Source organism: Rissa tridactyla, chromosome 1 (assembly GCF_028500815.1).
Source record: "Rissa tridactyla isolate bRisTri1 chromosome 1, bRisTri1.patW.cur.20221130, whole genome shotgun sequence".
NCBI lineage: Eukaryota > Metazoa > Chordata > Aves > Charadriiformes > Laridae > Rissa > Rissa tridactyla.
In genome coordinates this window covers 170,077,807-170,105,506 of record NC_071466.1, presented here as the reverse complement: position 1 = coordinate 170,105,506, position 27,700 = coordinate 170,077,807, and the positions used below count along the sequence as shown (strand labels likewise).

At 44.4% G+C, this 27,700-nt stretch overlaps 1 protein-coding gene across 1 annotated transcript in view; it reads left to right on the top strand.

Moving 5' to 3' along the window:
* Positions 1-18,268, top strand: part of PLEKHG7 (pleckstrin homology and RhoGEF domain containing G7) — a 34,133-nt gene extending 15,865 nt beyond the window's left edge. The window contains exons 7-15 of the mRNA XM_054199477.1: positions 241-336; positions 2,067-2,180; positions 3,808-3,982; positions 5,936-6,051; positions 6,874-6,967; positions 10,340-10,419; positions 11,784-11,943; positions 15,337-15,434; positions 18,161-18,268. Of these exons, the coding sequence (XP_054055452.1) occupies positions 241-336; positions 2,067-2,180; positions 3,808-3,982; positions 5,936-6,051; positions 6,874-6,967; positions 10,340-10,419; positions 11,784-11,943; positions 15,337-15,434; positions 18,161-18,268 (1,041 nt within the window). The remainder of the gene's footprint in view (positions 1-240; positions 337-2,066; positions 2,181-3,807; positions 3,983-5,935; positions 6,052-6,873; positions 6,968-10,339; positions 10,420-11,783; positions 11,944-15,336; positions 15,435-18,160) is intronic.
* Positions 18,269-27,700: the final 9,432 nt, after the last annotated feature.

The window sequence follows — 27,700 nt, the reverse complement described above, 5'->3', positions numbered from 1 at the left end:
TGTCATATGGCATTTTCACAACGTAGGTGGGTATTTGTATAGATTTGGTTTAGGTTCCGACTAGTTAAAGCATTCTGGGCGTAATTCTGAAGCTAATTTTGGCAACGCGGGAAGACAAGTATAGGCACCCCATTAGGCTTGTAGACTTTGAAGAGACCAGGGATGGGAAATAAAGTTGTTTTAAACTTAACTTCAGAAGATCACTGATGTTAGTTTCTTTCTTTTTTTCCCCTTGCTTAGATAAGTCTCGGTTTTCTGAAAAGTTTTTTTGAAACTGTGAAGGAGCATGTCAGCAAGTCAGACTCTCCTATGGACTTCAGCTCCATACTCAGAAAGGTAACATAATGACATAATTAAAAGTATTCTTGCTTAATATCAGCAAGTCCTTGCAGCAGACCATTCATCGTAGCATGCGGGTGCTTCAGAGCAATCAAGTCAGTCAAAGAGACACCACCCATCACAGGCATGGTCTCAGCCTCAAGCACCTCCTGTCAGTAGGATGTTTTTACTTTTTATTCATTGGCACATGTGAGGTAGTAGTGGAAAGGTGCTCTGCAGGTGGAACAAAGTGTGGAAAGACTTTCCCTTCCTGGGGAGCAGTAGCCCAGACCTCAAGGAGACTTTGCCACCAGCAGAGGTGAGCTTCTCGCTCTATGGAAGATGTTTCCCTGAGATCAGACCCCAGCCCCACTGCTGGATGTTCCCTGCCTCCTTCCACTCACAGAATCACAGAAGTGTAGGGGTTGGAAGGGACCTCTGGAGATCATCTAGTCCAACCCCCCTGCCAGAGCAGGGTCACCTAGAGCAGGTTGCACAGGAACGCATCCAGGCGGGTTTTGAATGTCTCCAGAGGAGGAGACTCCACCACCTCTCTGGGCAGCCTGTTCCAGTGCTCTGCCACCCTCAAAGTAAAGTTCCTCCTTCTGTTTAGATGGAACTTCCTGTGTTCAAGTTCGTGCCCATTGTCCCTTGTCCTGTCACTGGGCACCACTGAAAAGAGCCTGGCCCCATCCTCCTGACACCCACCCTTTAAGTATTTATAAGCATTGACAAGATCCCCTCTCAGTCATCTTTTTTCCAGACTGAAAAGACCCAAGTCCCTCAGCCTTTCTTCATTAGAGAGATGTTCCAGTCCCCTAATTATCGCATAGATCTTTCCTTTACTCCATGGACCAGATCCACAAGTATATTTAAGTGCCTAATTAAGAGCTCAGTGGGACTGAAATACCTCTTGCAGGTTCAGCCTGTGTCTGCTAAGCGACAGAGAGGCACAGGCACAGCTATCCTGCCGCTGCCGAGCACTGCCCCGCAACCCTTTGGGGCGGTCTGCGTGGTAAACAGGGCAGTTCTCCAAACGACATTGTCCAGGGGCTTTCCCACATATATAGTATTTCCTGCATAACTTCCCAATGACTGAAAAGTCGGAATCATTAATACAGACAGAAAATCAATTCATGAACCAGAACTATCCCTAGCAGAGGCCATTAGAAAACTTCTGGGAAAACACTAAAATGGGGTTAGGATTTCAAAAAGGGAAAGTGAGGCTAGAGCTGGGCTTCTCCCCCCCATTACCTCTGACTTAAGGTGTTCTTATCGATAATGTTTGTGAGAAACAGACAAAATCTCAGACAAAACTGAGTTTTGTCACAGATGGCATTCAATATTTCTAAGAGCGATCTAACACACTCGCATATAAAGTGACGTGCTATACGAGGCCATGTAAAGCTGTTGCATAGACAGTGGTTTCCTTCAGCTTCTATGTGAACTTCACGTACTTTATGTCTAATGATACCAAAGTCTAAGAATGCTTCACACCTCTGCAGAGCCGTTAGAATTGTGCTCCCCTGCATTGCTTGAGTGCTGTCCCGGTTTTTTTATGACTTTACCACTTTTACTACTTTTTAACTTGCTCTTTACTTTTTAAACTCCCCCTTTCCCTCTTCCTCTGTTTTCCAAGGTCTGAGGAAATCTCAGGTAAAATGCACATTAAAAAAACAAAGGCGATGTCCCTCCCTTTGTCATGACATTTTTTAATTTCTGGATAAGTTTCTAAGTCTTTTCTGCAGTTTTTCCAGGGTGACCTCTGCCAGACGCATCAGATTTATTGCCTTAATTATACCTCCGCTGTCTTCTACTTGGAAAACCTGAGACAGAGAGAAGATTTTGGCATCTACCTGAAAGTAAAGTGATGGCTTTGTTGTTGTTGTTGTCATTGTCTTCAGCCTTCCAGCCTTATGACAGGTTTTTAACAGCAGACTAGGAAAATTCATTGGAAGCAAAACTCTGTAGATAGCATTTACACGGATTTTTTTGAACTGCAGAGGGTACCATAGATACGAAGTCACCCTTCTGAGTGTACGTGTGGAAGTCCCTACTTGTAATTTAGAACAGGCAAGAGGGGGAAGTCAAAAGGGAACAACTGGCTGCATTTTTGCAGGCGGAAAACACGGACTGCCAGCCTCTATCATCCAGATGTTTTGCACATAATCCCTTGATTTGGTGATCTCCACTTTAACAAAGTGAAATGGTTACAGAAAGAAAAAAAAAAAAAGAAACAAAAATCAAGCCACATTGTAAAATCTCTCTCAAGTATTTTAATTGGATACATGTCCTGCTTATCAGCTTGGTTTAGATGTTGGGTGGGACCACAGTACATAGGGTATTGTATGCTTTAGCAGATGACAGGGCGCACATTCCCTGGGGACGAAACAGCCCCCAGCCCTCGTGCTGTGCCACATCAGCTGCGACGTACGCAAACCTCGAAACTGGAGAAGCGTACGATGGCTTCCTTCTGCTTAAGGAAAGGGACATATGATACAAGCCAAAACAAGGGGAATAAAATCCAGGAGGATGTCACCGCTTTCATGTGTCTTGGGAGCCCGCGATGAGAGAGCGGGGTGGGTTTTAGCTGAGCCCTGGTGAGAAAGCCGGGCTGCCTTCCTCCTCACGGGTATTTGCTGACCCATGTGCCCGCAGGGAGGAAGCAACGTCCTGGGTAGAACAGCAAGCAACCCCTCTGCAATGGCAGCGTTTCAGCTCCTCTGACAGGTATCTAAACACTACCAGTAAGTGAGTGTTTACCTCCCTCTAAGGCTGGAAAGAGCTATCAATCAATGATGTCTTTGAAAAGCTACAGCACTAGGGCAGGCTCCATCTTTGCCAACACCATAACTGCCTGAAGCGACAACTCCAGCCGGAGCAGCCCGGGAAGAGGGCTCTGCTCTTTCTGACTTATCGTTAGCAGACCAGAGTGTCCTGCAAATACTTAAGACTGGCCTTCAACAGTACAGGCTTAGAAAGAGAAACCTGAAGAAGCGGGCTTTTTTACCACAGGGAGCCCAAAACAGGGAGGACACCTCTTTGTAGCAGCCAAACTTTGCAGCTTTTAGGACCTGGGAGTTTGACGTCGCTTGCTCCCTGACAAGGATTTCATAGCGCTCATGACTGGGAAAAAGGTCCCCAGAGGGAAGTAGCAGGTGACCCTAAAACGTAAGGTGGCCCTCAAACATAACTGAGGTTTTCCTGATGAAAATAAAATGGCAGGTAAATAAGACCACTCCTTGATCTGCTAGCACGGCCACAGCGTCCAAAATGGGAAGCAGCAATGCAGAAAGTGAATCCGGAGGAGTGATGCGATTTCACCTGTAGAGAGCCTTTACGCTGGCCTTGCTCTCACCGTGTGAGAAGTTCACCTTCAATTAGTCCCATCTTTAACTACAGTCATTTGACGATGCAGAAAACTGTTTGCCTGGAAGATTTGCAGAGAGGAAGCCGAGGCCTAAAGCAGTTTGTCCTTGTCCTCAGCAGTGGTGTGAACAAAACGAACGGTGCAAGAGGCTGCATCTGCCGGAGCTGCTGGTGGCTCCTTTGCATCGACTGACACGTTATCCTCTCCTCCTTAACAACATCTGGAAGCGGAGCGCTGATGAAACAGAGAAAGGCTTTATCTGGTCACTTAAAGAGAAGGTGGAAAAGTCCATACGTAAGTAGCTAAGGTTAAAAGTCAAGTGTGCGATTAGCAATTAGCAAGTTATGCGGCCGTTTTGTGCATGTCCTTTGAGCGTGAATGGGTCCGGTCTCCCTGCAGAGATGCAATGAGGATGTGCATGCCTCTCTTACAATCCTCAGCCCTTCCTCATTCTGTAGGAAATGATTGGTGCCACCCTGGTGCTGTCAAAGCCTCTCTGAGCAAGGTCACGGGACTCCCAAATCAGTGAGTCACTTGTATTTGCTCAGAATCCTCTGCAGTGACATGCAAACAATTAAGAGCAGATCACAAATTGGAACAAATCAAGAAATATCTTCAAACAAAGAAGTCTTTGAGTTGGATTTGTGTCTAGGGAGGATTTGTTGGGGCTAATCCTTAATAGGATAAAATTGCACTCACAAGGGGAATATTATGTCAGTGACCTTTTACTAAATGACAGGGTCCTAGCATGTAAAGCAGCTGAAGAGTTATCTCAGCTACAGATTTTCTCTAGCTATTGTGGAAAAAAAAAGAGGTCGGTCCAGGAATTTTTTTTTCCCCTGCATTTTGTTTTAAGTAAATAATTTATTAATTCTAAATGATTTATTATTTCAGTCTTGTTCAGGAACCTATAAATGCGTCTCTAAGTGTCTTATGGTCATGTAGTACAGCAGCAGATAGTTTTATTCCCCAAAGGCCTCACGCAGCCCTCACTGAAATCAAAGACAAGACAGAGCATCAGCAAAACACTTATTCTGCCAATCTTGGCAGGGAGAGGTGTTAGCCAGCACTTCATCTTCACCAGCAGCACACCAGGGCCCTGAGACACCCAGCGTGGTGGCTTCCTCTCTGCCACCATCCTTCTCCCCCTCCTGGAGGCTGAGAGCTCAAACATCTTCTTGGGAGACGAGACAGAGAGACAGTTAATGCCTTCTAGAGACAGATAAACCTAAGGCTCCTTCTTCTTGGGTAAATACTCCAATGATGGAATTACCACTTAAAAGAGAGACTCGGGTTCTTTCTCTTCTTGCCAAGTCTTATGAGGAGTCTAGCCTAATGGCCATGCAAGGAACACACTTTTCGGCACAGAAGGGGTCCCATAGGAAAATAAGATGGTTTTGTCGCTAGTATGGGGACTTCTGCTGGGAGGGCAGCAGTTTTAGGTATGGCCCCAAAAGACAATGGGATATACAGGGGATATTACTGGTCCTTCCAGAGTTTAGATACCTCTGAGCCAAGGAAACCAAAGATAGAGCCGTGACCCCTCTTTATTCACAGACACCTGACAAAGATCTGCCTTCATTTTTTGGTCAGTGAACCAGTGACATAAGGAACAGATGCAGTCCCAGCATTCTCCTTCTGGTGTATATGCGTGTGTGTGTCCGAAACCATTATTTGCAATATCACTCAAGATAAAAACTTGGAATCTGAGTTGCAGGTCCATTAAAGTTTTCCCCACAATGGCCCTGAATCAGCAAAGACTTAGATCCCATTTTTCACATTCTGAGGCTCCCTCATCCCACTTAAACACTTCAGTCACTTCTGGCACCACTTCCCCAAAATTACTTCTCATTAATTTCAACAGACTTTTGATCAGGCTGTATATAATGACAATTGTTTCTTTTTCACTAGACTAGACAATTTTAAAAGGCAGGATTTTTTTTAAAGAAATGTTTAAGATTGCAGTTTAATTGAGTTTTATATGATTCCCCCTGTTCCCCAGTCAGATTAGTAAACACAGCCTTTTCATTTAGCAGTGAATTTAAGTATGTTTGAATGCATGGTTTGAAATTCTGGCTCTGCTGATCTAAGAAGAGCGTAGGCATTATTTACAATGAAGCCAAGATTTCATCCGGGGTTTCACATGTGAAGCGCTTTGGCTTCCACTGGAGAAAATCAGTATTCATCATCTAGAAACAGGACTGTTTTTGCCAGCCTTGGCAGTAACTGATGTTTCACATATCTTAGGGGATCTGGAAGGTAAAGTCAAGTGGTTGGACAACTTTCAGAAGTTCAGACAGCTGCAAGAGGTCATAATTTGGCCTCAGGTCTGGGATCGTGACAAGAGATTCTTTGTCCCAGAGGTAAGCGGTTTTTTTTTTAAAGGGCATTTTCCCTTGAGGAAGGTTTAGTTTCCTATCCATCTTTATAGCGTGGTCTGAAGTTGGCTGGCTGTCTACGTTCTAGTTACTGGGGGGGGCTCTGCTCTAGGAGGAGCTGCTGCAGCCCGAGCACTGCAGACACTGTAGCTGAACACGCAGGCTGTGCACGACGCCTTGGATGGCAGCATGGGCTGCTCTCAGCTGGCATCCAAGAGAGCACGATCGTATGATCCAGGAGGCACGATCGTATGATCCAGGAGGACTCCCCAGTGTTTGCTTTTAGGGGGCAGAATGAAATGGGATAGATGTAAGTATTGCTACCTTTTTATAAGGTACAAAGTAGAAATTACTTGCCCCTCTCTCCTCAAGCTGACCCGAATAAATTTCTATTTACATTTAAATAGCACTACAAAAAATTACGCAGCATACCTGGGAACATGGGCACCTTTCTGCTGTGGTTACCCCCTTACCCAGACAGACAGACTTAAGCAGCTTTATGCTAATATCATCAAGTGGGTCTCACCTCGAGGATTATGTCTGTTCACAGGCAGAGCTGCAAAAACCATTAAACTCACTCCGGAAAAGAAAAACCCAGCTTAACATTTCAAAAGCGTAAACGCATTTAAGCAACAGCAGTGCTGAAGAAACACAGCCGTGCTCGGTTATTAGCTGCGTGATGTATTTAGCCTGAGTTAAGAGCACACGTGTGCTCAGTTTCTTTAACTGCTGGTTGCCTCCCAGTTCATCATCAGATGTGCAAAATTCCCCATTCTTTCTCTCTCTCTCTCTCTTTTTTGGGTCAAGTATTTGAAGCAAAGCTTAAGAGAAAACAGCAGTGAAAACATTTTGTCTTCAGCGAACAGACTTCTCCTTCATGAAGGGAGGCTAACGCTCGCAGGTAACGTCCCTAAATGTCCTGGCAACAGGAGGTAGCTAACAGAATCATGTTTCGTTACGGCAGGTCTGGAATGAACCTCTGCAACAGTATTTGGGCAGGTGCGGGAAAGAAAAAGCAAATGTACAGTTTGTCAGAGCGAGACTGAGAAAACAGCCAGAGTGGCAAAACGGATGAGTAATCTGCAAGATTGTTCCTTGTCACATCTGGATACGCAGCCTGCCAGGCGCTGAAGAAATCAGCTTGTCTGGCCAACACCTGCCACTCAAAGGGAGCATTTTACTGTCACGTTCAAGAAATTGGCGATAGGAAAACAGGAAGTTTAGGCTGTCCCACACAAGGTGCCCCACATGCCCAGGGGAATTATGTCAACCTACCTCACCTCCCTGGCACTATGTCAGCTATGTGCTTCATTGAAAACTACTGAAAAGTCCAGAGGTTTTTCCTCTTTTTAATTTCATACTCCATCTCCGCTAAGACCGCTGTTCTGATGGATGTCTTGGAACAGGAAGGTGTTCCCCTGCTGGGTGGCTTCCCTTTTACAAACAGAGCCCTCGCACCACATGCCACTAACTCCACGGGTAGCCCAGTGGTCCCACGCGAGCACGTTGATTTCCACAGCGCTGCTCGCAGCTGCCTGTCACCTGGGCAGAGCAGGGACTCACGTCTCCAGACACACGGGCACCATTTCGTAGCAGGGCACGGGTTGCTCGCTGGGGAGCTGCTGCCGAATCTCTGCCTGTGCAGGAGAGGAGGATTCCCTCCTTGCCCAAGGAGGAAGCAGAGCCTGGGCGGTTTGATCGCTTTCTGTGCCGTTTGATCGCTTTTTGTGCCTGGAGAAGACCAGCATCTGAAAGGATGCTGGAAGCTGCCTGCCACGGTGGCTGCAAGGCTGTAGCAGCAGCTTGGCAGAAATGAACACAGCTCCTGCCTTCCATTTTCTTCACCGCCTCCTCAGGAGCAGAGGCAAAGAGAGTAAGGACCTAACACTTTCTGTCTCCCACCACCATTCTTACTGTTATAAAGGGAGCAGCAAAAGGGACATCATCCATTTTTCAGGTTTTTTCGCTTTTCTTCCCACATGAAGAGAATTATAGCAGCAGAGGACAATTATAGTAGCAGAGGAGGCGGCACAACACCAGGGTGAGCAGAAGAAAAGGTTGCTCCTGATGTTTAGGGGGTGGCGGGCAGAGAAGAAAGCAAGCCACTGAGTCCTCTCCTGCCACTGCTTCCCTCTGCATTCATTGCTCTCTTGATGAGACGTCAGCCCCAAATGAGGAGTGTAAGGGTGGCCATCGGGCGGCCACATTTCTTTCTGCAATACATAATTAGAAAACGGAGAAGGAGGTATGAGCATAACTCTTACCCAGCACGACAGCCTGCAATCTGCAACACAAAAGTGCCTGGCATTTGGCCACTTGTCTGCATGAAATATCTTTCAAGACAAAAATGAAATCACAAGTCAAATATAACACTGCACAACAGAAAGAAGTATGTCCTAAAGTCACAACTCTGACCAGACTCTCACAAGTTTGGTGTTAAGGTGAACTGTTCTTGTTTGAATGACACTGAGGTCACAGAGACCACAATTGCATGTTTTTTTGATAATCCTGTAATTGAGAATAGGAGCAGCTGAGCAAAGTGTGTTCAGATGTAGGAAGAGGAAGGGGAGAAGACATTATTGTTGTCTTCAACTGCCTAATGGCTGGTTTAAGGCAGATGGAGCTAACGGATGAGACATAATAATGCAAGTTGCAGCATGGGGTATTCCCCCATTAGATTTGGAAAAACTTGTTAACAATTAGGGTGGTCAAATATTGGTTCAAGGGACCAGGGAGGATGCAGAGTCTCCTTTCTCAGACATACTCGAAACTTGACTGAACAACCTGCTCCGGCTTGGCCTGCTTGGAGCCGTGGGTTGGACCAGAGACCTCCAGGGGTTCCTTCCAACTGATGCCATTCAATGAGGCTGTGAACGCAGCGTAAATCAAAGAAAAAGTTTGTCCACAGCAGCAGACACAGTTTACAACAAATAATTCTTTCCTGTATAGCGCCCACAAAAGCCTACTGCTGTACAAGAGATGCTGTGGAGAACCCTCTAGCAAGTTTTTGACTTCATAGAAACTTACAGAAGGGTAGTTTTTATAAAGATGTCTAATACATGTTAACTTGCTTGTTTGTAGTCTTCTGAATCTCCACTGACACATAAAATGGTCCCCATGGTAGTTTCTTTATTCGCCATGCAGCTCGCTGATCCATGACCTAGTTAGAATTTTAATTTTCAGTAGTTACTCATGTTGCTTTGTGCAACGTTAATTAAATGAAAAGCTTTCAAGCCAAACCTTGCAGAACTAAACACCCAAGAAAGTATTTTAGGATCCTGCAAGACTGCCTGGAAGCAACAGCTCTGACCAGCCCCTGTTGCTGTGAAGAGTAGCTCGGCATTTCATGCCTACTTTTCATGCCCAGAGATGCCCTATTGGTAGAGTAGCCAGAGGACAGATTATATAGGATAAAGCCTGCAGCAGAGAAAGGAAGTGATTCTGGAAGTGCAAATTGGGACGAAAAAAAAAGGGAAATGAAAGAAAGATTCACAGAAAGGGATAGAAAGTGCCATAAACAAGGAAGAGGTCAAAGGAGCAAACTCTGCAAATCCAGTAGAGAGTCCAGTTTTCCTGCAGTAAGTTGCTTAAAAAATTACTCTTGCTTTTGTTAAATTTCTTCCTATTATTTATTATAATAATACCTGAGTTTTCAACATGGCTTGGAGATCAACGTGAAAGACTTTGAAGCACTCTCACAGACATTTGTTGTTACATTCTTCACATCCTCATGACCTCTGAGCTAGGAAGAAAAGATAAGCCAACACCGTTCTGCATAGTTTTTGGAAGGTTTTTGTGATGCTATCAATTGACATTTCATCACTGCAAAAGCCTGTGAAGAGGGCAGCAGACTATTAAAAGTGTTATGCCACCCCAGGAAAAGGTGGCACCTCCCTATTTCTTTATCTCCGCCATTTTCAGCAGGTTCACTTTTACCAGGTAGGATTTTCTAATTTATAGCTAGCTGATTGTTGTCTTCATAGATGATCCAGGTGACCTCTCCTGGCAGGCAAGCAGTTGTTTTTTCATAATGAGGCAGCTGCTACAAAGTACTAGTATTAGTAGGCAAAATCATCAAGAGACATACAATTTTTTAAGTGCTGCATTTGAAAGTGCAGGCTAGGGGATGAGTAATTCTGTAAAATGTTGGAAACGATGCTTCTTTGTTAAAAGCATTTTGTGAGATGCAGTGATTCATAGATGTGCCTCATCTTAGAGGCAGCAATTCCTTAAAATAATCACACCAAGTTGACTTTTTTGTTTTCCTCCTCAGAAAGCACAAGACTCCTTGATGTCTACCTCTTCCTATTCGATGATTTCTTATTAATTACCAAAATCAAACGTAACAAAAAGGTAATAATAGATAAGAGATATACATGGTTGTGGTTATTATGTTTTTTACCTTAGTAAATATTTTGAATGTACTTTGGAAGATTGATCTGACGATAAAAATACATGACTAATCAGCATGAAGGACGGGTGGTACTTTCTTATGCTAATAGCAAACCGTAACACTGATTCAAAACCCTGTTTGTAGGCTCAGTATGTTAAAAGAACACTAGGACAGGCAGAATTAATGTTATTATATTAACTTAGTATTTTCCTGGTGTTGTTTTGATGTGCAGGAGTCCTAAACATCAGAAAAGTTTCAAGAATGTAAGAAGTTTTCTAATGCTCCCCTCATGACTCAGTCCAGCAACCTAAGAAATTTTTATCCCAGAGATACCAGAACTGTTGGAAAGAAGTAAAAAAGGGGGAAAAAAAACCCCACCAAAACAAACAAACAAAGCCAAACAGGGAAATGCTAAAATAGATGGAAAGCTGGATTCATTCTCAGTTCTAACGCAGCCTGTTGCACGTGGCCTCTCTTTGTCTTGTTTTCTCCTAGTTTAAACTGGAGATTATGACTCCTCTTAAGAAAGTTATTATTGATGAAAGATGCTAGATAGTTCTATAGCTGATAAATCTCTGTATTTAGCCACCTAAAAAAGGCACTAGATGACCTGAAATTCCTAAAGCTTCAGTGTAGGAGTGCATCTAGCTAATTAAGTTTATAAAGCCGATCTAAATTAAGGCTAAGTGGACCTCTGCTAAATATCAAGAAGTTCCTGTCTGATTTAAAGACTTATTGGCTTTTTTCTAAAGAAGCAGGTGTTCTGCTTTTGGAGGAGATAGAGAAGGCATGCAGTGAGAGATTCTAGACCAGCAGCACCATCCCTTCGCAATGGGGGGGATGAAGGGAGCAGAGATTGAAGGGGACCTGGTGCCCTTAGGCAAGGTTCTTTGAGGGTTGCCCCATGTGCATGAGTTGATGAACTTTCTGTGAAGGTCTGCAACTCGTCTAGAGGCCCAGCAATTGTGCTCTGCATGTACGTGAGGGGAGATGGGGAAACGCACCTCCAAGGAACGGAGAAAAAGTCCTGCTATTAAAAGAAGGGGGGAGGGGCAGCGTGAAAGAGGCGAGGGGAAAGACCTTTGAACACCTTAAACTGAATGTTTTCTGCCAGTGGACTTGTATTGTGTTTCTACTGTGTTTTTTTAGTACAAGATGTGACCTTGCAGGAGAACTCCAGGTACCAATGAGTTTTTCTGAGGTTCCTCAGGCAAATATGCTGTCTGATTGATAAAAGAAAACATGTAATTTAGGCTGTTTAGTGCCTATACTTCATGAGCAGATAGCAGACAACCAGCTAACCAACTTCATTGTCTATTCCCAGAAATACGGGGGCTCAGACACTGGCTTAATCCCTGTCTGTCCTTCCCTCGCTCCTGAGCTGCAGTCCTTCGTAAGAGAGGGTGGGTTCTGCACAGTCCTAGACCAGCCCATCCCGCTAGACAGGCTGACACTGAGAAACATTGACCCCATCCACGTTACAGGTACGTGCCCACGTGCATTTCAACGTCTTCATAAACACCGCCTCAATGCACTGCGTACGTGGCAGCGTAAGGATACAGACGCTGTTTGCCCACAAACCACCCCCAGACGCCTGGAGTGGAAGCGCCGGTGCCTGGGCACCGTTTGGCTTCACAGCTCTGCTCTTACTGCGAGGCATCACCTGCTAACACAGACATGACACTCCATGTCCCCTGCCTCTAACAGTGACTTTCCCGTACACAGCAGCGACTGTCATATTATCCATTCGCCCCCAAGGAGGTATCAAGACTCCAGTGGCTTATTTCTCACGAACCAAGTATTTCCTTGCCCTAACCGTCCTAACACACTCTGCCAAACCCCAGGCCTCTTTCCCAGGTACATTTTCAACTCTGTAGTAGTTTGTGCAGCACTTTTTCAGTTGTCCCACTGCCCGGCAGCCCAGCGCACTCCACTCCTGGGTGTCCCCACACCTGCGCAGCAGCAATCCCCAAGGACGATGGAGAGATGTACCTCCTGCTGCTGCTCCTACTCACCCCCCCACCAGCTATTGTGAGGATGGAAACCACCCCCATATGTCAATGCTTCCTTGTTCACGGACATACAAATGCATCGCCAGGGGAAACTGCCCCAAAAACATCTGCTGCTGCATCCTTGGGGGAGGAGGAGAGGAGGACTGACCTCCACAGAGAGTGACCAGCCTTACCCTGCCAAAACAACGTCCCTGGAATCATCAAATCAGAGCTTGGGTCAGGGAGCAGGCATGAAAAAATCAGGCCTTCCCTTGGTCTGAGACGTTCATTCAGGGCCTTACACACCTCAGTCTCACGCTGCCCAGAACCCAGGAGCCTCCTATATCAAAGAGATACAAGAAAAATGGCCTGTTGGCCATCCTAATCCTAAAGACTATGAGGAGAAGCTCAGGAAGCTAGAGTGCTCTGTAGGAAATCAATAGATATGGGAAATAAACCTAGAGCCCATAAATTTTATGATAACTCTGAAATACATTCACCCAGAGCAGTTAGCGTTCAGCATCAATGCTGACAGGAATTAAAGGTAGGCAATAAAAGGCAAATGACTGAAGATAAGGGGATGAACACAGACAAGAATAACCTTTTTTTAAACTTGCTCCAGGCACTGTCTGTCTGCCCAACGTGTCTCCCTCCCAACCAAACAGGCAGACACCTCTCGCCCCGCAGGGTCGGGGGGAGGGCAGCCCCACGTTCCTGCCTAAGCCCAGTCTAGATGCAAGGTCAACAACTTCTGGGAGCTGGAGAGGGTGGTTTGCCCATACAAGATCGGGCACAAAAGCCATCATAGAGATGGGAATAAGATTTGTTGCGTTTTTGGCCAAGCCTGCATTTCCTACATTCAGAGATTTCTAACCAGGGTCCTTCTATCCCTGTGATCCGTGATCCAGCCGCAACCAGAGGAAAAGGCAAAGTTACCTGCTGCATCCCAGCCCTGGCTCTGGCCACTGGTTATGGCCCTTCCCTGCACTTTGGACCTCATTGCCTGACTTCTCCCCCATATTTTCCTACCAGCTTTATCACAGCTCTAGCTCTGGCAGTCTCCATTACATACCACAAAACAAGGACTAGAAAAAAAAAATAGCAAAATCATAGAAATACTCCTTTGGCAGCAGGCAGGAGGCTGATAATTAAGCAGGATACTTCTAGCCTGCTACCTATCAGGGAAGGGATAAGAGATATAATGGTGTGCTCATAACACAATATTATGCTATATAATATATATATAGTCTACATTATATTATTATATGCTACTCTAAAAGCAGAACTACCTGTAAATGCCAGGACCTTGTACAAGAGATGTAACTTACCGTGTAACTGTAATAGTAGGAACCCATCTATGAAGATCATAAGCAGCAACATACTTTCTGATTAGGAAATCGCTTTCCTTTTAACATTCTGCTCTGGATTTAATCTTTGCAATTACTTATTATTGCTCCCCTAATAATGCTTTACCTTAAGACTGAAGGAGCCAGACCCACTGATGCGTTGCTATATCAAAGACTGATAATATCTACAGCCACAGAATTTCTTTTAGAAAACATTACTGAGAGCCTGATGCTGAGCATTGCCCAGAAAATTCATATTTGGAACCGTAAAGTTGTATTTCCCATTGACCACGGACAGACAGAAGGCATGAGTTCTGAAACGTACCCCCCCTGTTGCTACAAATTTCCGCTGCTAACTGATTTGCTGCAGGGATTTAACCAGTCTGTGCTCCACCTTCCTTTTCTGTAAAACTAGGATTACAGGACACTTTATCTTCCAGAGACATATTGACGTCTGACTGTAGAGGGCTTGGAAATGCTTGGACCAGAAGCATTATGCAGCAGCAAGTACAGGGATTCGGAGCAAACGATGGGAACTAGATAAGTTCATCAAAAAGATATGTCAACTGTAGTGGGCTCCGAAAAGCGCTGCCTTGCCTTGGCAGCTCAAGCTTCGCGCTCCCCTCAGGCTGCGCGGGCTCAGGAGCAGGGGTCCGCCGCGGGCCACCGCTCGCAGGGAGGCAATCCTGCGCCTCGCTCACCCTCGCTTTGTTGACAGCAACGTCAACTCCAGCTAAAAAAAACCAACCACACGTGAATCCAGTGCATTACAACAGGTTGCTGTGCCCTCCTCCCTGCCACAACCAGCTCACCCAAGCATGCCTGCCATCTGCCGCAGGACTGTGGCTACCTGAAGATGCTTTCCCCCCCCCCTTCCCCCAACCTTGCTTCGTAGCAAACTTAAGCCACCCCTTCACTCCAGACATGTGACATTGCTGCTGATTCATCCCCTTGCAGGGAAACCTGCCCCATAATGCCCAAAGTCATCTGCAGGACCCAAGAGATGCTGCTGTCACACCCAGAGTCACCGATTAACTTTTGCAGAAGTTTGGCAGGAACCGAAGAGCCCGGTGCTGTGAGATGTTGCTGCCAGCAGTCATCCGGTGGCACCGGGTCATGCACATGCCCCAGGGAGAGCCCAAACCCACCATATTATGGTTTAGGGATGGTTTTTGTCAGTTAGGTTGATGGTTGGACCAGATGATCTGAAAGGTCCCTTCCAACCTAGGCGATTCTATGATTCTATCAGCCCGAGTGTAGCCCTACATAGCAGCCATCACACAGACCTGTTTGAGTTAAAAGAAAAAAAAGATGAGGCCTTTCTCTTTAATTTTTGATATTTTTTCCCCTCTAACTTCAGTTATGGTTTAGTCCACTTTGAATGGAATCTTCTCTTAATGATCCTCAGCTAGACTCAAAAGCACCTTAGCTGCACAAAGATAAAGTAATCAAAAATAAAACAAATGCCAGCAGAATTAACTTTTTGAAATAACAAAGCTTCCCACATAATATATCATTTCTCCATATTTTTCCCCCCCAGGCTTCAGCCTCCGAAATGCTTTCCTAATACAGCATGAAAATAGGTATCGTCAGTGCATAGCCGTCTTCTTGCTACAAGCTCCGACAGAGACTGCCAAGGTAAGGGGCAGTAGCACACCTTTATTTTTCTTCTCTGATTACACAACTACACTTTCCCTAAAGGGGGATCTTGGCCTAAAAGCAGCCGTGCTATGCTAAGAATCTATTACAGTTGTGACATTTGACCAAAACCAAACCAAAACAAAATAACACCCCAGTGCTCTGGCTCACACATTCGTTACAGAATATTTGCTGTTGAACATGTACCAATTTTATACCAGGGTTGGTAGCAGGTTGTATTCTTGTTGAAAAAGAGTATCATGCTAAAAAAAAAAAGAAAAAAAAAAAAAGCCATCTCTTGTGTCAGCGAAATGAAGACTGTCAGCCCCTCTGGAGAAGTCAACACCAAAGCAACCCCCGCCAAACACCCAACTGATACGCAGTAGTACTCAGAGCAGAGACCTGTATCATGCTCATCTATGCACAACACGCATCTTGCAATTTCAGACTGAACAGATGGTATGAATAATTCCACCGTTATATAAATTTACCCCTCGTTTTCACACCACATCACATTTCTAGTAACAGCACTGTATATAACATCTGAAAGTGTGGTAGGAACTTCACAGAAGTTCTTTTTTTTTTTCCCTCCTGTGAGTCGAATTTCATTCTCTAATACCTAATGCACAGAAATTTAGCTACCACTAATTCTTAAAAGTAAATCACAGGAGATAGACTTTTTCAGGGAAAAGCAATGAGTGAATTCTTCCCATTTCTAAGTCAGTGGTTGGTACTTGGAATAGGTATCTACAATAGGTATCTACTCAAGAAGTTGTTACCTTCTCCTGTTCTTGAAATATTACCTTTGCCTTCCAAAGCTGTCTTCACACCACGTGGCTACCATCTTCTCAGTGTCTCCCAAGTCCAGTTTATCAAAGGAGAAAACCCCACAGTGAAAGGTTCTTTTCACTTGGATGTGGTGGCATTACTGCATTTTGTTGACTTTGGGCACTCTGGGCCCTAGGAAAGGTAGACTTTCCATCACCGGTTGAATGAAGCCAACCACCTTATTTCAGCTCCCAGGAAACCCAATCTCAGCATGATCCATATATTTTTTAAAGACACTTTACTAGCCAAGATGAGCTCATGGGTTTAGCTGACGTGATGCTGCAAGGCAGAAAGGAAGATGATCTGGACAATATTGATACTGGTGAGGACGAGACCAGGGCCTTGAGCTAGCTAAGCTATATCAAAAGGGAGACAGCAAACTGAATGACGCCGTACATGTCATATTCCCCTTGACTCATCCCAAGCAGAGGGCTATTACATTGCGAGCTGCCTCGTAGACCTCCTGGTTGTGATGTGCCTGTCTCGGCTCCCGGCTCCCTTGTGAGATCCAGCCTCATCCTGCCCACCTGCCTCTCGCTGCCATACTGTGTTCTACTGACTGCATGGGGAGTGCATGCAATCCACTGAATGTCACTGCAGCGAATCCCTTGTCCCGTTCCCACCTCTCAGAGACCCAAAACTCAGCAGGCACGTGAAAACACAGACCTGAAATACGCTGCTATTGCTCATCCCACCCATACCACTGTCCTGTCCTCTTGTTCTTTTCCCCCCCTCGATCCCCTGCTCTCCTCCCTGAGCCTTGAAAAGCTCAACAGCTTTCATCCTGCCACTACCGCCCCATGACTGCCTGGCAAACCCCTGTGTAACCATCACCACCCTCTGCATTGGAACCTCCTCCACAGGCAGCTCCAGGGGATCCAGCGCAACCACCCCATGCCAAAGCCGGTCTCTGGGCTCTGCCAGGCACGTGCGGCCTCTTCTCACATCCCCTGCTGGGATTCCTTAGGCCTGGAGGTCATCCAATTTATCTCTCCAGCTTTCTAGTTTTTGAAGCAAAGTTTTTAACTCGTTCGGAGTGTGAACACACAGAGGAAACAACCAGATGGGTCAATAAGAAAAATGATGAATCCCAGCGTAGCATGAAGTAGAACAGGCTGCCCCTTCTCGTGCATTTCTACTCTTTGCATCAAAGCTCGGTGCCTCTACGTGCATTACAGCAGGGAGAGCAGCTCCTGACCAGGCAAAATAAAAACCCTGGGGTGGGAGAAGCACAGCTAGACCTTAGGCTCATATTGCTGCCAACTAATTTGTAATGTCTAATCATAGCAACTCAGAGGCAACTCAGCTTCTGCAACCCAGACCATCTGGACTAGCACAGAGAGAAGGAAGTTACGTATTTTAAATCCATGTCTCCAGTCGTCACCCCCTGCCCTCACACCTGGATGCCAGCAGATACAGGGCTGGATGCTGTCAGCGTGATGCTAGAAACTGAAATTCATGTGGCAGCACATGACAGATCTCAGAGGGGGACAGAACTTGTGATACTGATAGCACTGGGGCCATCTTAATCAGAGGAACAGGGAGCCCAAACTGCAGGGACAGCATTAAAATAAATAAACACAGCACAAAAATGGTTAAAATAGCCTGCAGCAAACTTTACCAATACAAGCAATCAGAGCCTTAAAATCCTACCTTCCAACCAAAAAGGAAACCTTCACTCGAAATCACTGGCCCCAGACACAGGCTCCAGCAGTGCATAGTGGCCTGAGCAACTGGGAGAATCTCGGTTCTGTGATAATTCATGTTCACTTCAGGAATTATGAGCATGGGCCTGAAGAAAGGCTAAATAAAACTAAAGGCTCTGGGTGTTTAGGTGTCTGAATTACTGGAACCTTCATAGGTTGTCTTGGTTTACAAATTACTTTTTCATGTTACAGAAAACATGGATGTCACAGATAGAAAAGGCAATCTCCAATTACACCACGCAACATGAAACCAAGAAAAACACCGCTTTCTGCTTCCCAGCTGAATCCTCCGAAATTTAATAATGTCAGCACAGCACCGACAGATCCAGTGGAAGACTATTGTGGTGATATCACAGCTATTTCTTCCAGCATGCCTTAAGTTTCTGAAGCTAACAGATTTTTGACTTGACTAGACCGAAGCGTGGAGTTTTGACCGTGGGATGTAGGAATAAACTGGAGGGGGAAACATGAGCCACGCAATAAACGTATCACTCTTGGATGCTCCTTTGCTTCAGCTAGGGGAAGGCTCTTGCCAGCCAGGGAAGCTTTAATACAGCTTGTCATTTCCTAGAAAGCGGGACAGGGGAAGAAACCTATGTTGGTGAGGAGAACCCATTCACCAGAAAAGTCTAGAAGGGTTATTCCAAGATCATTCAAACTGTATTAATAAATTTCATGAAATTAAAATGTGTAGCCATAGCTCCTGATAGTTATGCCTCTCTACTTACTAAACTATAGTATCACTATGCTTTTTGCATTAACATTGAGCTTGTGGAGGCAGATCAGTAAAAGCATCTATTGTGTTGACTGCGTGTTAATTTTTAAAATGAGATTATTTCAATTTCTTTGAAAAAGGTCATATTTACACATAACGTTCAGTTAAACTAGAGATGCTACAGAATATATAAAAAGAAAGAACAAAAGTACGATAATACCCTGCTTTATTGTTGTTTTTTTTAGCCTGGGGTTTTTCACCACTTTATTAACAGCAGACCTGTCATTATGCATTTTTTGACGCCCGCTAAAGCTTTCAGAGTCCAAGGTTGCTTCACAAACTTGAGTGTTCCTTTTGCACCAAACCATTCTACACCTCACTGCTACTCCAGACCTGTGGGATAGCATAGCAGAAGCGTGCCCATTAATCACTTCATTTTTCCCCTCTTTTTGTAGAAGAGACCCACAGAACAGCCCAAAACTGCTTGCCACAACATTCATGCAGGTTTTGCCATGGAGGGAGGGTGCTCTCACCAACCTCACCCCTGAGGTTAGCCACAGCCTAGAGAGAAAGGGAGACTTCCCTAAAGCCACTCTCAGTGACTCGGTCACTTCTCCCGCTTTCTGTCCCCAGTCAGCTAGTCTCCCTCAGCCCTTAGAATATCCCCTCAGCGTCAGGAATTACTTCAGGGGACATTGAACAGAGAAGCCACACGGATGAGGACTATGCCGAAGAACACAGGAGTGCCATTCCGGTTGTTTGCTTTATTTGCGGGGAAGTCAGCATTCACTTCACTTTCACCTCTACTCCACAACCAAACTAGTCATGAGTTCAAGCGTTGCCCCTAACCCCGCTGCTCCCCAGCTCCAGCCATGAGGACGTGGTGGTACATTTTATCCACTTGAGCTGGTTCACCTGTACATACAAGCTTCGGTCTGGAGGCTGTATGTATCTATGTACTTACCTGGTTCAGCACCCTCCAGATGCAGCCTAGGCCTCTGCGGTACACATTCCTGCTCTTCCCCCTCTGCCTGTGATGGGCAAGTTTCTGTCACAGCTTCCTGGGAAAGGATCAGCCACTCAGGCTCCATGCCGAGTGGTGAACACGTAAGGCAGGAGAGCAGAACAGAGTGGAGACAGCAGATCTGGTCCAGGACACCACGCAAGCTGCAACCACTTACCCACAACTTGGCTTACACAGCTGAGCTCAATCTCCCCGACGCCAAGCCCAGCTGCACACCATGTCACACCCTCCCCCTTCCACCCCTGGTGCCTCACCAGAACCTCACAGTGTCTTGAAACCAACGCTGAGAGGACAGATATTTCAAGCCCAGAGAAGTCACACCTGACAGACTAAGCTCTGCGCTTTGTACGCTGACAGAACTGAGATGGTATTTTGCATCTCTGTGCATTTTTGCCAAAACAACTAAATAGTCCCAGAGATTCAGTACTTCCTGGAGGCCAGCACACTTCTGAGGAGGACACCCCAGGGGAAGTAAGTACTCACACGCAGGCTGTCTTTATGGAGACGTACACTTAACAAGCTCTTCTCTGCAGTCTGGAAAGAAAGATGCCTCATAAAGCAGTCAAGGAAGAAACTAACTTCCCAACTCAAATTGCCTTTCAGAGGAGACCTCTTCTTTCCATCTTTCTCCACTGTCTACACAGAGCCCCTACGAGGACCTGCTTCAATAGCTAGGCACTTCTTTTGTGAATGCCCCCACAATTCAACGGTGGCTTTGTCATGGGCCTGATCACACACACATTAATCACCTGGCTTCTCTCTGCAATGCAGCTCCAGCCTGAAAGTTTTCCATCTGAGAAGCAAGCCCTTCATTAGTCTGAAGAACTAAAACAAGTGCTACTTCCGAGTCTTCCAGTTAAGCCAGTTGTCCGACTGCGTTGAATGCAATGCCTGAACACAACCAGTGACAGGAGGACTTTAATTGAACGCAGGACACCCAGCAGCCTCGTGCAGTTATTGGGAATGGAAAAACTACTCTGAATTCAACCTGTGAAAAAACAGGTTTGGAAAACAGTCATTATCACTGCCTTCTCGGGAATGTGAAAGCTTTTGGTGCAGCTCCCCACAAATCTAAGAAACTGGAGCGTTTAGCTTGTTCTTAGATGTGTGGCTTCCCAATGGTTCATTTGTAAAACGATATATCCCCCATTTCAAAGTAGCTTTGCTGTCTGAAATGGGACAAGGTAGTTTTGAATGACAGAACTGGTCTATTAGAAAGGTCTAATTATTTTTTTTTTTATTGTCATTAATCATTCCTTTAGCAGGTTAGAAAACAAAAATGACATTTCAATAACATTTCATCATAGTTTATACAGAACCGGTTGATGCATGGTGTCATCTTCTCACCCAAATCCACAGCTGCCTTCCAAATCATGGAGTTTAGGAATTAGAGTGCACGCTGGACTAAATTCATTCACAATGTAAGGCACAACTACGTGATCACAAGTAGTAAACACAAACACTGAAAACAGAACTTAAGAGAATCGAACTTCAATTAAAAAGAAACAAAAACAAAACACACTCATGCAAAAAATCTATCTACACCTACCAAGATGATATGATCCAGTTTAACAGAAGTGCAGTACTCTGTAGGTAAAACTGCAACATAAGGCTATTATAATACATTACCTCTAAATACCGGGTAAGAACTTTAAACTTTTTCCATTTATATTTTATACAATTATACAGAAATTAAGCTGTATGAGCAATATTCACATCTGCAATAATAAACTCATCATTAAAATTCAGAAAAGAGGCAAAGACAATGTAATTTGTGGCACGCATCCGTTACAGAATACCATTCATCCAGTTCACGTCTCGAGTACTGAAGAAAAAGAAAGACGACTGAATTAATGGTACATTTGGTGAATGAGGCTATCTGTAGCCAAATGACAAAGCTGCATACAAAATTGTTTTTACTCAGCAGACCGTGATTATGAAAGCTTCTCGTTCTGATTTATTTCCTGTCCAGCAGCTAGACTTTCAAGATTGAAACTACAGAAGTTAAAAGAATACAACAGAGTTTACAATAACTTGAAACTATTGGATACTTTCAAACACATTAAAAAAAAAAAAAAAAAGACTTAACCTTTTTCCTTTTTGGTGATAAACTTTCGCAATTTTGGCATTCACTGTAACTTATACATAACATGACAGTGAGCAAACCTTATTAAATTTACCTAATATTTGAATTTCACACTGAGAGGTAGTTTAAATGAAATCTTACGTAATGGCATCAAATGGTGGGGTTTTACAATTAATTTTTTTGTGATTTTTTTTTTCTTTTGTTACAAAAGTGACAGATCCTGTACAAGCAGCATTTTGGACACATTACTATAAAAAATTCTGGTATTTGCTAACCCAGCGAGATATTCTTTCAAACATCCCTTTTGCGCCAGGAATCAAGCTTTAGCGTGATACAATGGAGAACTTTGCCATAAAGCCAACAGCAGGAGCCTGGACCTGCCAGCACTGGCCTGTTGACGTATAACAACGAACACTCTTTCCCAGCCCTCTTTACCCAAAAAAGGCAGGAAATACAGATGAATTTGGTTTTAGTTTAGGTCATAGGGGGAAGGAAAAATTGGAAAACACGCCTACCAGGCTTCTGCTTTCATAGTAACATTGATCCAAAAGGGTTAGCAGGGCTTCACTAATCTTCAAATGAGCAGATACTCCTGTATCTGCTGCACAGTGAGTGCATAGTCTGCGGTGAGCTACAGACAAAAGGCAGAGTTTATTATATTAACTAGTACCTATCCTCTTCATTATTGTGATCTTAAGTGGCACCTAATGTTCTCTCTAAAGATGCAAACCTCTTTATTCAGTGCCCCTTTAAAAAAAAAAAAAAATACCCCCAAAACTGAGTTTCTGTGGAGGGACTTTACTATCCAGTTATTGCTGGTTTTGAAAAGTAAGCCACATAGTGCTTTTGGAGAGGCTGTGGTTGCACAACAATTTTAAACTTATCCCAGAAGGGGTGCTGAAGTCAAGACTTCAAAAATTAAGAACTGGACAACTGGCAAGATCCTTCAAAATACATAAAAATCATGTTTTCTCATGTTATGATCTTAAAAGGAAGCTCTACAAAGACATCACGTGCATGACTACATGGTTTTTGTTGTTACATGTGTTCTCAGACAATGTCTGCGTTTTGGTACAAAGGAATTATGAGTGCAGTTCTCCTTACTAAGCAAGGGGCCAAATGTAATACAGTGAAAGGTCCAGCTGAAGATAAACCTTCTGTCCATTGATTACAGCTAACACATACAATGCCAACGATGCCGTTCCACTTACTGTAGATTATATCAGTCAGACAGCAAAAAGTGCATAGTGCAAATGACAGTGTTGTTTCCTAGTCCTCCAAGAATATGAGAGTGGGAGGGGTGGCACTTGGAGGAGTGATTTATCAGTTTCAACATACTCAAACTATGGTATCATTCTTCTTGGCATAGCTGATGTTCTGTTTGAACTTAAGCTCCATCAGTTTTCTGTCTGCCGCTGAGTACTGGTCATAAATTTTTAAGTTTTGCAAAAAGCATTTGTTAACCACTTCATATTTAACTGACATTTAATAATCCAGAAAAGTACTTGAGTTTTCCAGGTCCCTTCTTTAGGAATGTCACTTCTCTTAACATCTAGCATGAGAGACTCAATTGTTCTTGCTAATGTAATACAAACACAGCAAGGTTAGTTACTTCATGCTTCTGCTCCCAAATCCCTTCTTGCTTCACCAAGAAAGCTTTTCCAGCGAGGATTCTCAAATAATCATCCCAAAACCAACAAAAATAGTTAATCATTGTTCTTGTGCACCTCGTGCTCCACACTCCGTGGCAACTTGGTTACTTGACACCTTCCAAAAACAGAGGAAAAAAACCCCACACTATACCCTAGAGCCTCGGACTCTTGCGCCAGAGAATGAAGCCAGCTGAAAAACAAGATCCCTCTAAACCTCTTGCCTCTGTTGGAAGCTGCAGCAGAAAATTCCTTTTGTCTCTTCATCTGCAGACAGCAGCTTTTCCTACTGTGACTCATTAATTTTATTCTCTGTTCAACCTTTGCAGAAAGGGGAAGATAACTGGAGGGAAGGAATACATGGGGAGAAGAAATAACAGCGAAGCACAGCCAGCTAAGGTCAAAAAAGCCTGCCACTGACCCCTGCAACGCTACCTGCCTCCAGAGGGCTTGCAGGGACGAAGTATGAAGTATCTATCGCTGACATGAGGCTGGAGTAGAATGGTAGGATTTGGCATTTTGGAGGCAACAACGCAAGGGATTGTGGCTCTTTGACTAGGAAGAGAGGTGGTCTCCAGGAAGCTCTCCCCACCCTTAACAAGACTATCCCCTTTACACTTTCCCCGATTGCCTCCGTAGCTTGTTTCAACCCATGTAGCAGCTGGTCTCTCATATTCTGCTCCCCAAGCAATTCTGAACGTGGATGGAGCATCCTGCAGAGGGGACAGTTTTAGGAACAAACCCCACAGTTCATTGTCCCATTCCTGATGCCATGGTAATGGCCAGTAATCAAAGGCAGCTTGAGGATCTCACACACCTACTGGTTCGAGAGCTGGTTTTACTGTTATTTCCACCTCTTGATCTATAATGGCCTCTCCTCAGTGAATCAGAGCTATCTGGTTCTTGCTAGAGGCTGCTAAAACACATCACCGTGTGTCCTCCGGTTCCAAGGCTCTGGTCTTTTTTGCCATTTTATTACTTCTTCCCTCTGTTCCTGTGTTTGCAGTCTGAAAAATCAGTGCATTAAACTATTTTGTCTGGAATCCTTTAACTCAGTGTGGTAGAAGTTACCAGGCTTTTTACTACGTTTTTCCTATTATTTATATTTTAAAGCAGTGCAACAAAAATCCCACATTCCTACTGAAACATGCCCATCAAAACAGTCAGACTCTGCAAGATTTAGAAATACAAAGCTTTTCACCTTCCAGTTTCCCTTATTATGTATCTCATGGCTCATTTTACTGAGCTTGAGCACAACTTCCAACCTGGCAGTGAGGCCAAGAGCATTATACAGTCTATTATACCATCAAGTCGTCAACAAATACAGACCAGTACCAAGAATCATAAGCACAAAAGAAGGAGCATAAGATTTAGCAATGGAGTAATAAATTTACTTTAGTGAAAAGCTGTAGAAATCCTGACCTATTGCTGCAAACCCAAGGCTCAAGCATGAAAGCTTCTACCACACCACTGTTCCTCCAGATTTTAAAAATCCCTCTTTCTACAAATGCGCATTTGAAAAGCATTTCCATCCCCTCAAAAAGTTGGTCATATAAACTGGTCAGCAAAAAGCAGTCTTCAGAAATAGAGCTGGTTTTGCCCCTGAAGCCGAGGAGCTCCAGAGCAAGGTCTGATCTGCGGTCAACCAACCGCACTGCTTCAGCAGCCAGCTGAGTGAGGCGACGCTGCTCATCTTTACAAAAAGGCATCCCAAAAGGCTGAATTAAGAACAATTAAGAACCATACTAGAGCTTCTAGGGCTACGAAGATGACTAGGGGACTGGAATAGCTCTCTCATGAACAAAGGCTGAGGGATTTGGGTCTCTTCAGTCTGGAAAAAAGATGGCTATGGGGGCATCTTATCAATGCTTATAAATACTAAAAGGGTGGGTGTCAGGAGGATGGGGCCAGGCTCTTTTCAGTGGTGCCTGGGGACAGGACAAGCGGTAACAGGCACAAACTTGAGCATAGGAAGTTCCACCTAAACATGAGGAGGAACTTCTTTACTTTGAGGGTGGCAGAGCACTGGAGCAGGCTGCCCAGAGAGGTGGTGGAGTCTCCATCTCTGGAGACATTCAAAACCCACCTGGACGCATTCCTGTGCAACCTGCTCTAGGTGACCCTGCTCTGGCAGGGGGGTTGGACTGGATAGTCTCCAGAGGTCCCTTCCAACCCTACCATTCTGTGATTCTGTGTGATTCTACCACTTCTTTACTGCAGAGCTCTCTCTTCAACTTCCACACGTTGCCATTCAAAAGCAAAATGCCTGACCACAAGTGAGTCTTTTAACCATTTTCCTAGCTCCCCCTGAGAGATTTCCATCTTCCTCTGCCTCATGCGTTTTGTCCTTGTGCAGTCACAGGAAGCTTCTCTCTTCCCTCTCTCCACATGGTCGTCCTTCACCCCAAGAGCAGCACGAGGCTCCATGTGTCACACAACAGGGCAGAGCACATCAAGGCTGGAGCAGGACTGTCACATCTTTACCTTTCCCACATTGCTGAAGCCACATGTCAAAGAAAGAAAGGCTCGAAAGCAAACTCTTCAGATTCTCTCAATAAATAAATCAGTAGGGAAAAAAAAATAATTCCCAGAGGCAGAGATTCTGTTCGTATTTTCTATTCAAAATATTCTTATGCCAAACAGTTACACTGACAAGGAGAAACAGCGAGTCCAGAGGCTCTGTTCATATGGAACCGTTGCAGCAATTGTTTCTTTTGAGCAAGAAACTCTTGAGTTTGAACCAGAAAAGCAGGTCAGTATTTCACACAAAGCACGGTTGCATCCCAAACCCTTTCATAGCGAGGAGAATGAATTCCATAATTCAGCTGGCTTTTGGGAGATAAGAATTTTTTTTTTTAATTTAATTTTAAGGAAACTCCTTGAGGAAGACTCCTTGAGGCTGCAAATGTAGAACTAGACAGGTAAGCTAAGAAGGGATATGAAACATATAGATCACGGCTTCTGGAGAAGAAGGATTAAGAAGTTTTTTCACTTGAGAGTTCATCAGGACTAGACATTTTTCATAAAAGAGACTCTTCTTCATTCACATATAGAGCTGTCAACAGATAAAAGCAAACCAACCTGTGTAATGATGGCTAAGCTTCCATCGTTGTGACAGAATTTGATTCCTTACCTCGGGCAAGAAGCAGAGGAATTCAGGACACAGTCCTTTTCTCTGAACAGCTGGCAAAATTTTGTAAGACGCAGAAGAGCTCGGGGCGTGGGGAATTTATTAGGGTGTTTAAGACAAAGGGTCCCTAGATATCAGAAGGCATAACCCCCACTCAGAAGAAATAACCTGAACAGTTTTGAGACATCAGATACAAAGGGAAGAAAAGGTAAGAGAGAGGCAGCCAAGAACAAATGGGTATAAATAAAATCACAACAAAAAAGAAGTTTGGAGCCTACATGAACTCTACAAGAAACCTCTGTTGCAAGTACAGAAAAGAAAATATGAATAAATATCTGAAGACATATGTATTGGCCTCTTATTTAGAGCTGTTTGGCTTATAACTAATCCAGTAGCAGGAGATTCACACCACCGTTCTGAGCAGACTAAATCATATAACTAACGTAACTTTTAACACCCTCCAGTAACGAGGGTCAGATGGAGCAATGGAAAACTGAGGGTTTTTAGGTGTAGCAGGAGTTTAGCTTCTTCCACCAAAAGCTGAGGGAAGGGACAGAAGAAAAGGTCAGATAGATAAACTGCAGCAGTCTCAAAAAAAGACTTTTTCTTAGTAGGACACCTAGTGTAGAAGGTCTGGATGTCCCTTAGAACCATAAGGACTTCTCAGGACTTCCAGAGTATGGGCAGGTGGAGACATGTGCTACAGGCTACGACCACTATTGTTTGTTTGCTTTTTAAAACCCACATATAAGGGTTTCTGGAATATTAAAATCCATCAACCAAATACGTAAAAGTGAAATAAATCAATATGGGATGGAATATTGTAATGTATCATGTCATATTTCTACAATGCCAGCTAAACTTTGTCTCACCTTTGTTCACACATGCTCTCTCTCAGACACACATACACACACGCAAACTATGCAATACAGTATGTGTAAAGATGTTCCAGTATCCAAGTGCTGTAGCTGGATAAGGACTCGGGTGCTGATACTACAACAAGCTCTAAGTGGGCAAATAGAACCGAGTTGGAGTCGACTCCAGCCATTACCCTCACTGTGGAGTTTGAAATTTAGAGAGAAAAGTCCAAGAACCAGAGAGAGAGAAAGAAAACAAAATCACAGGGCG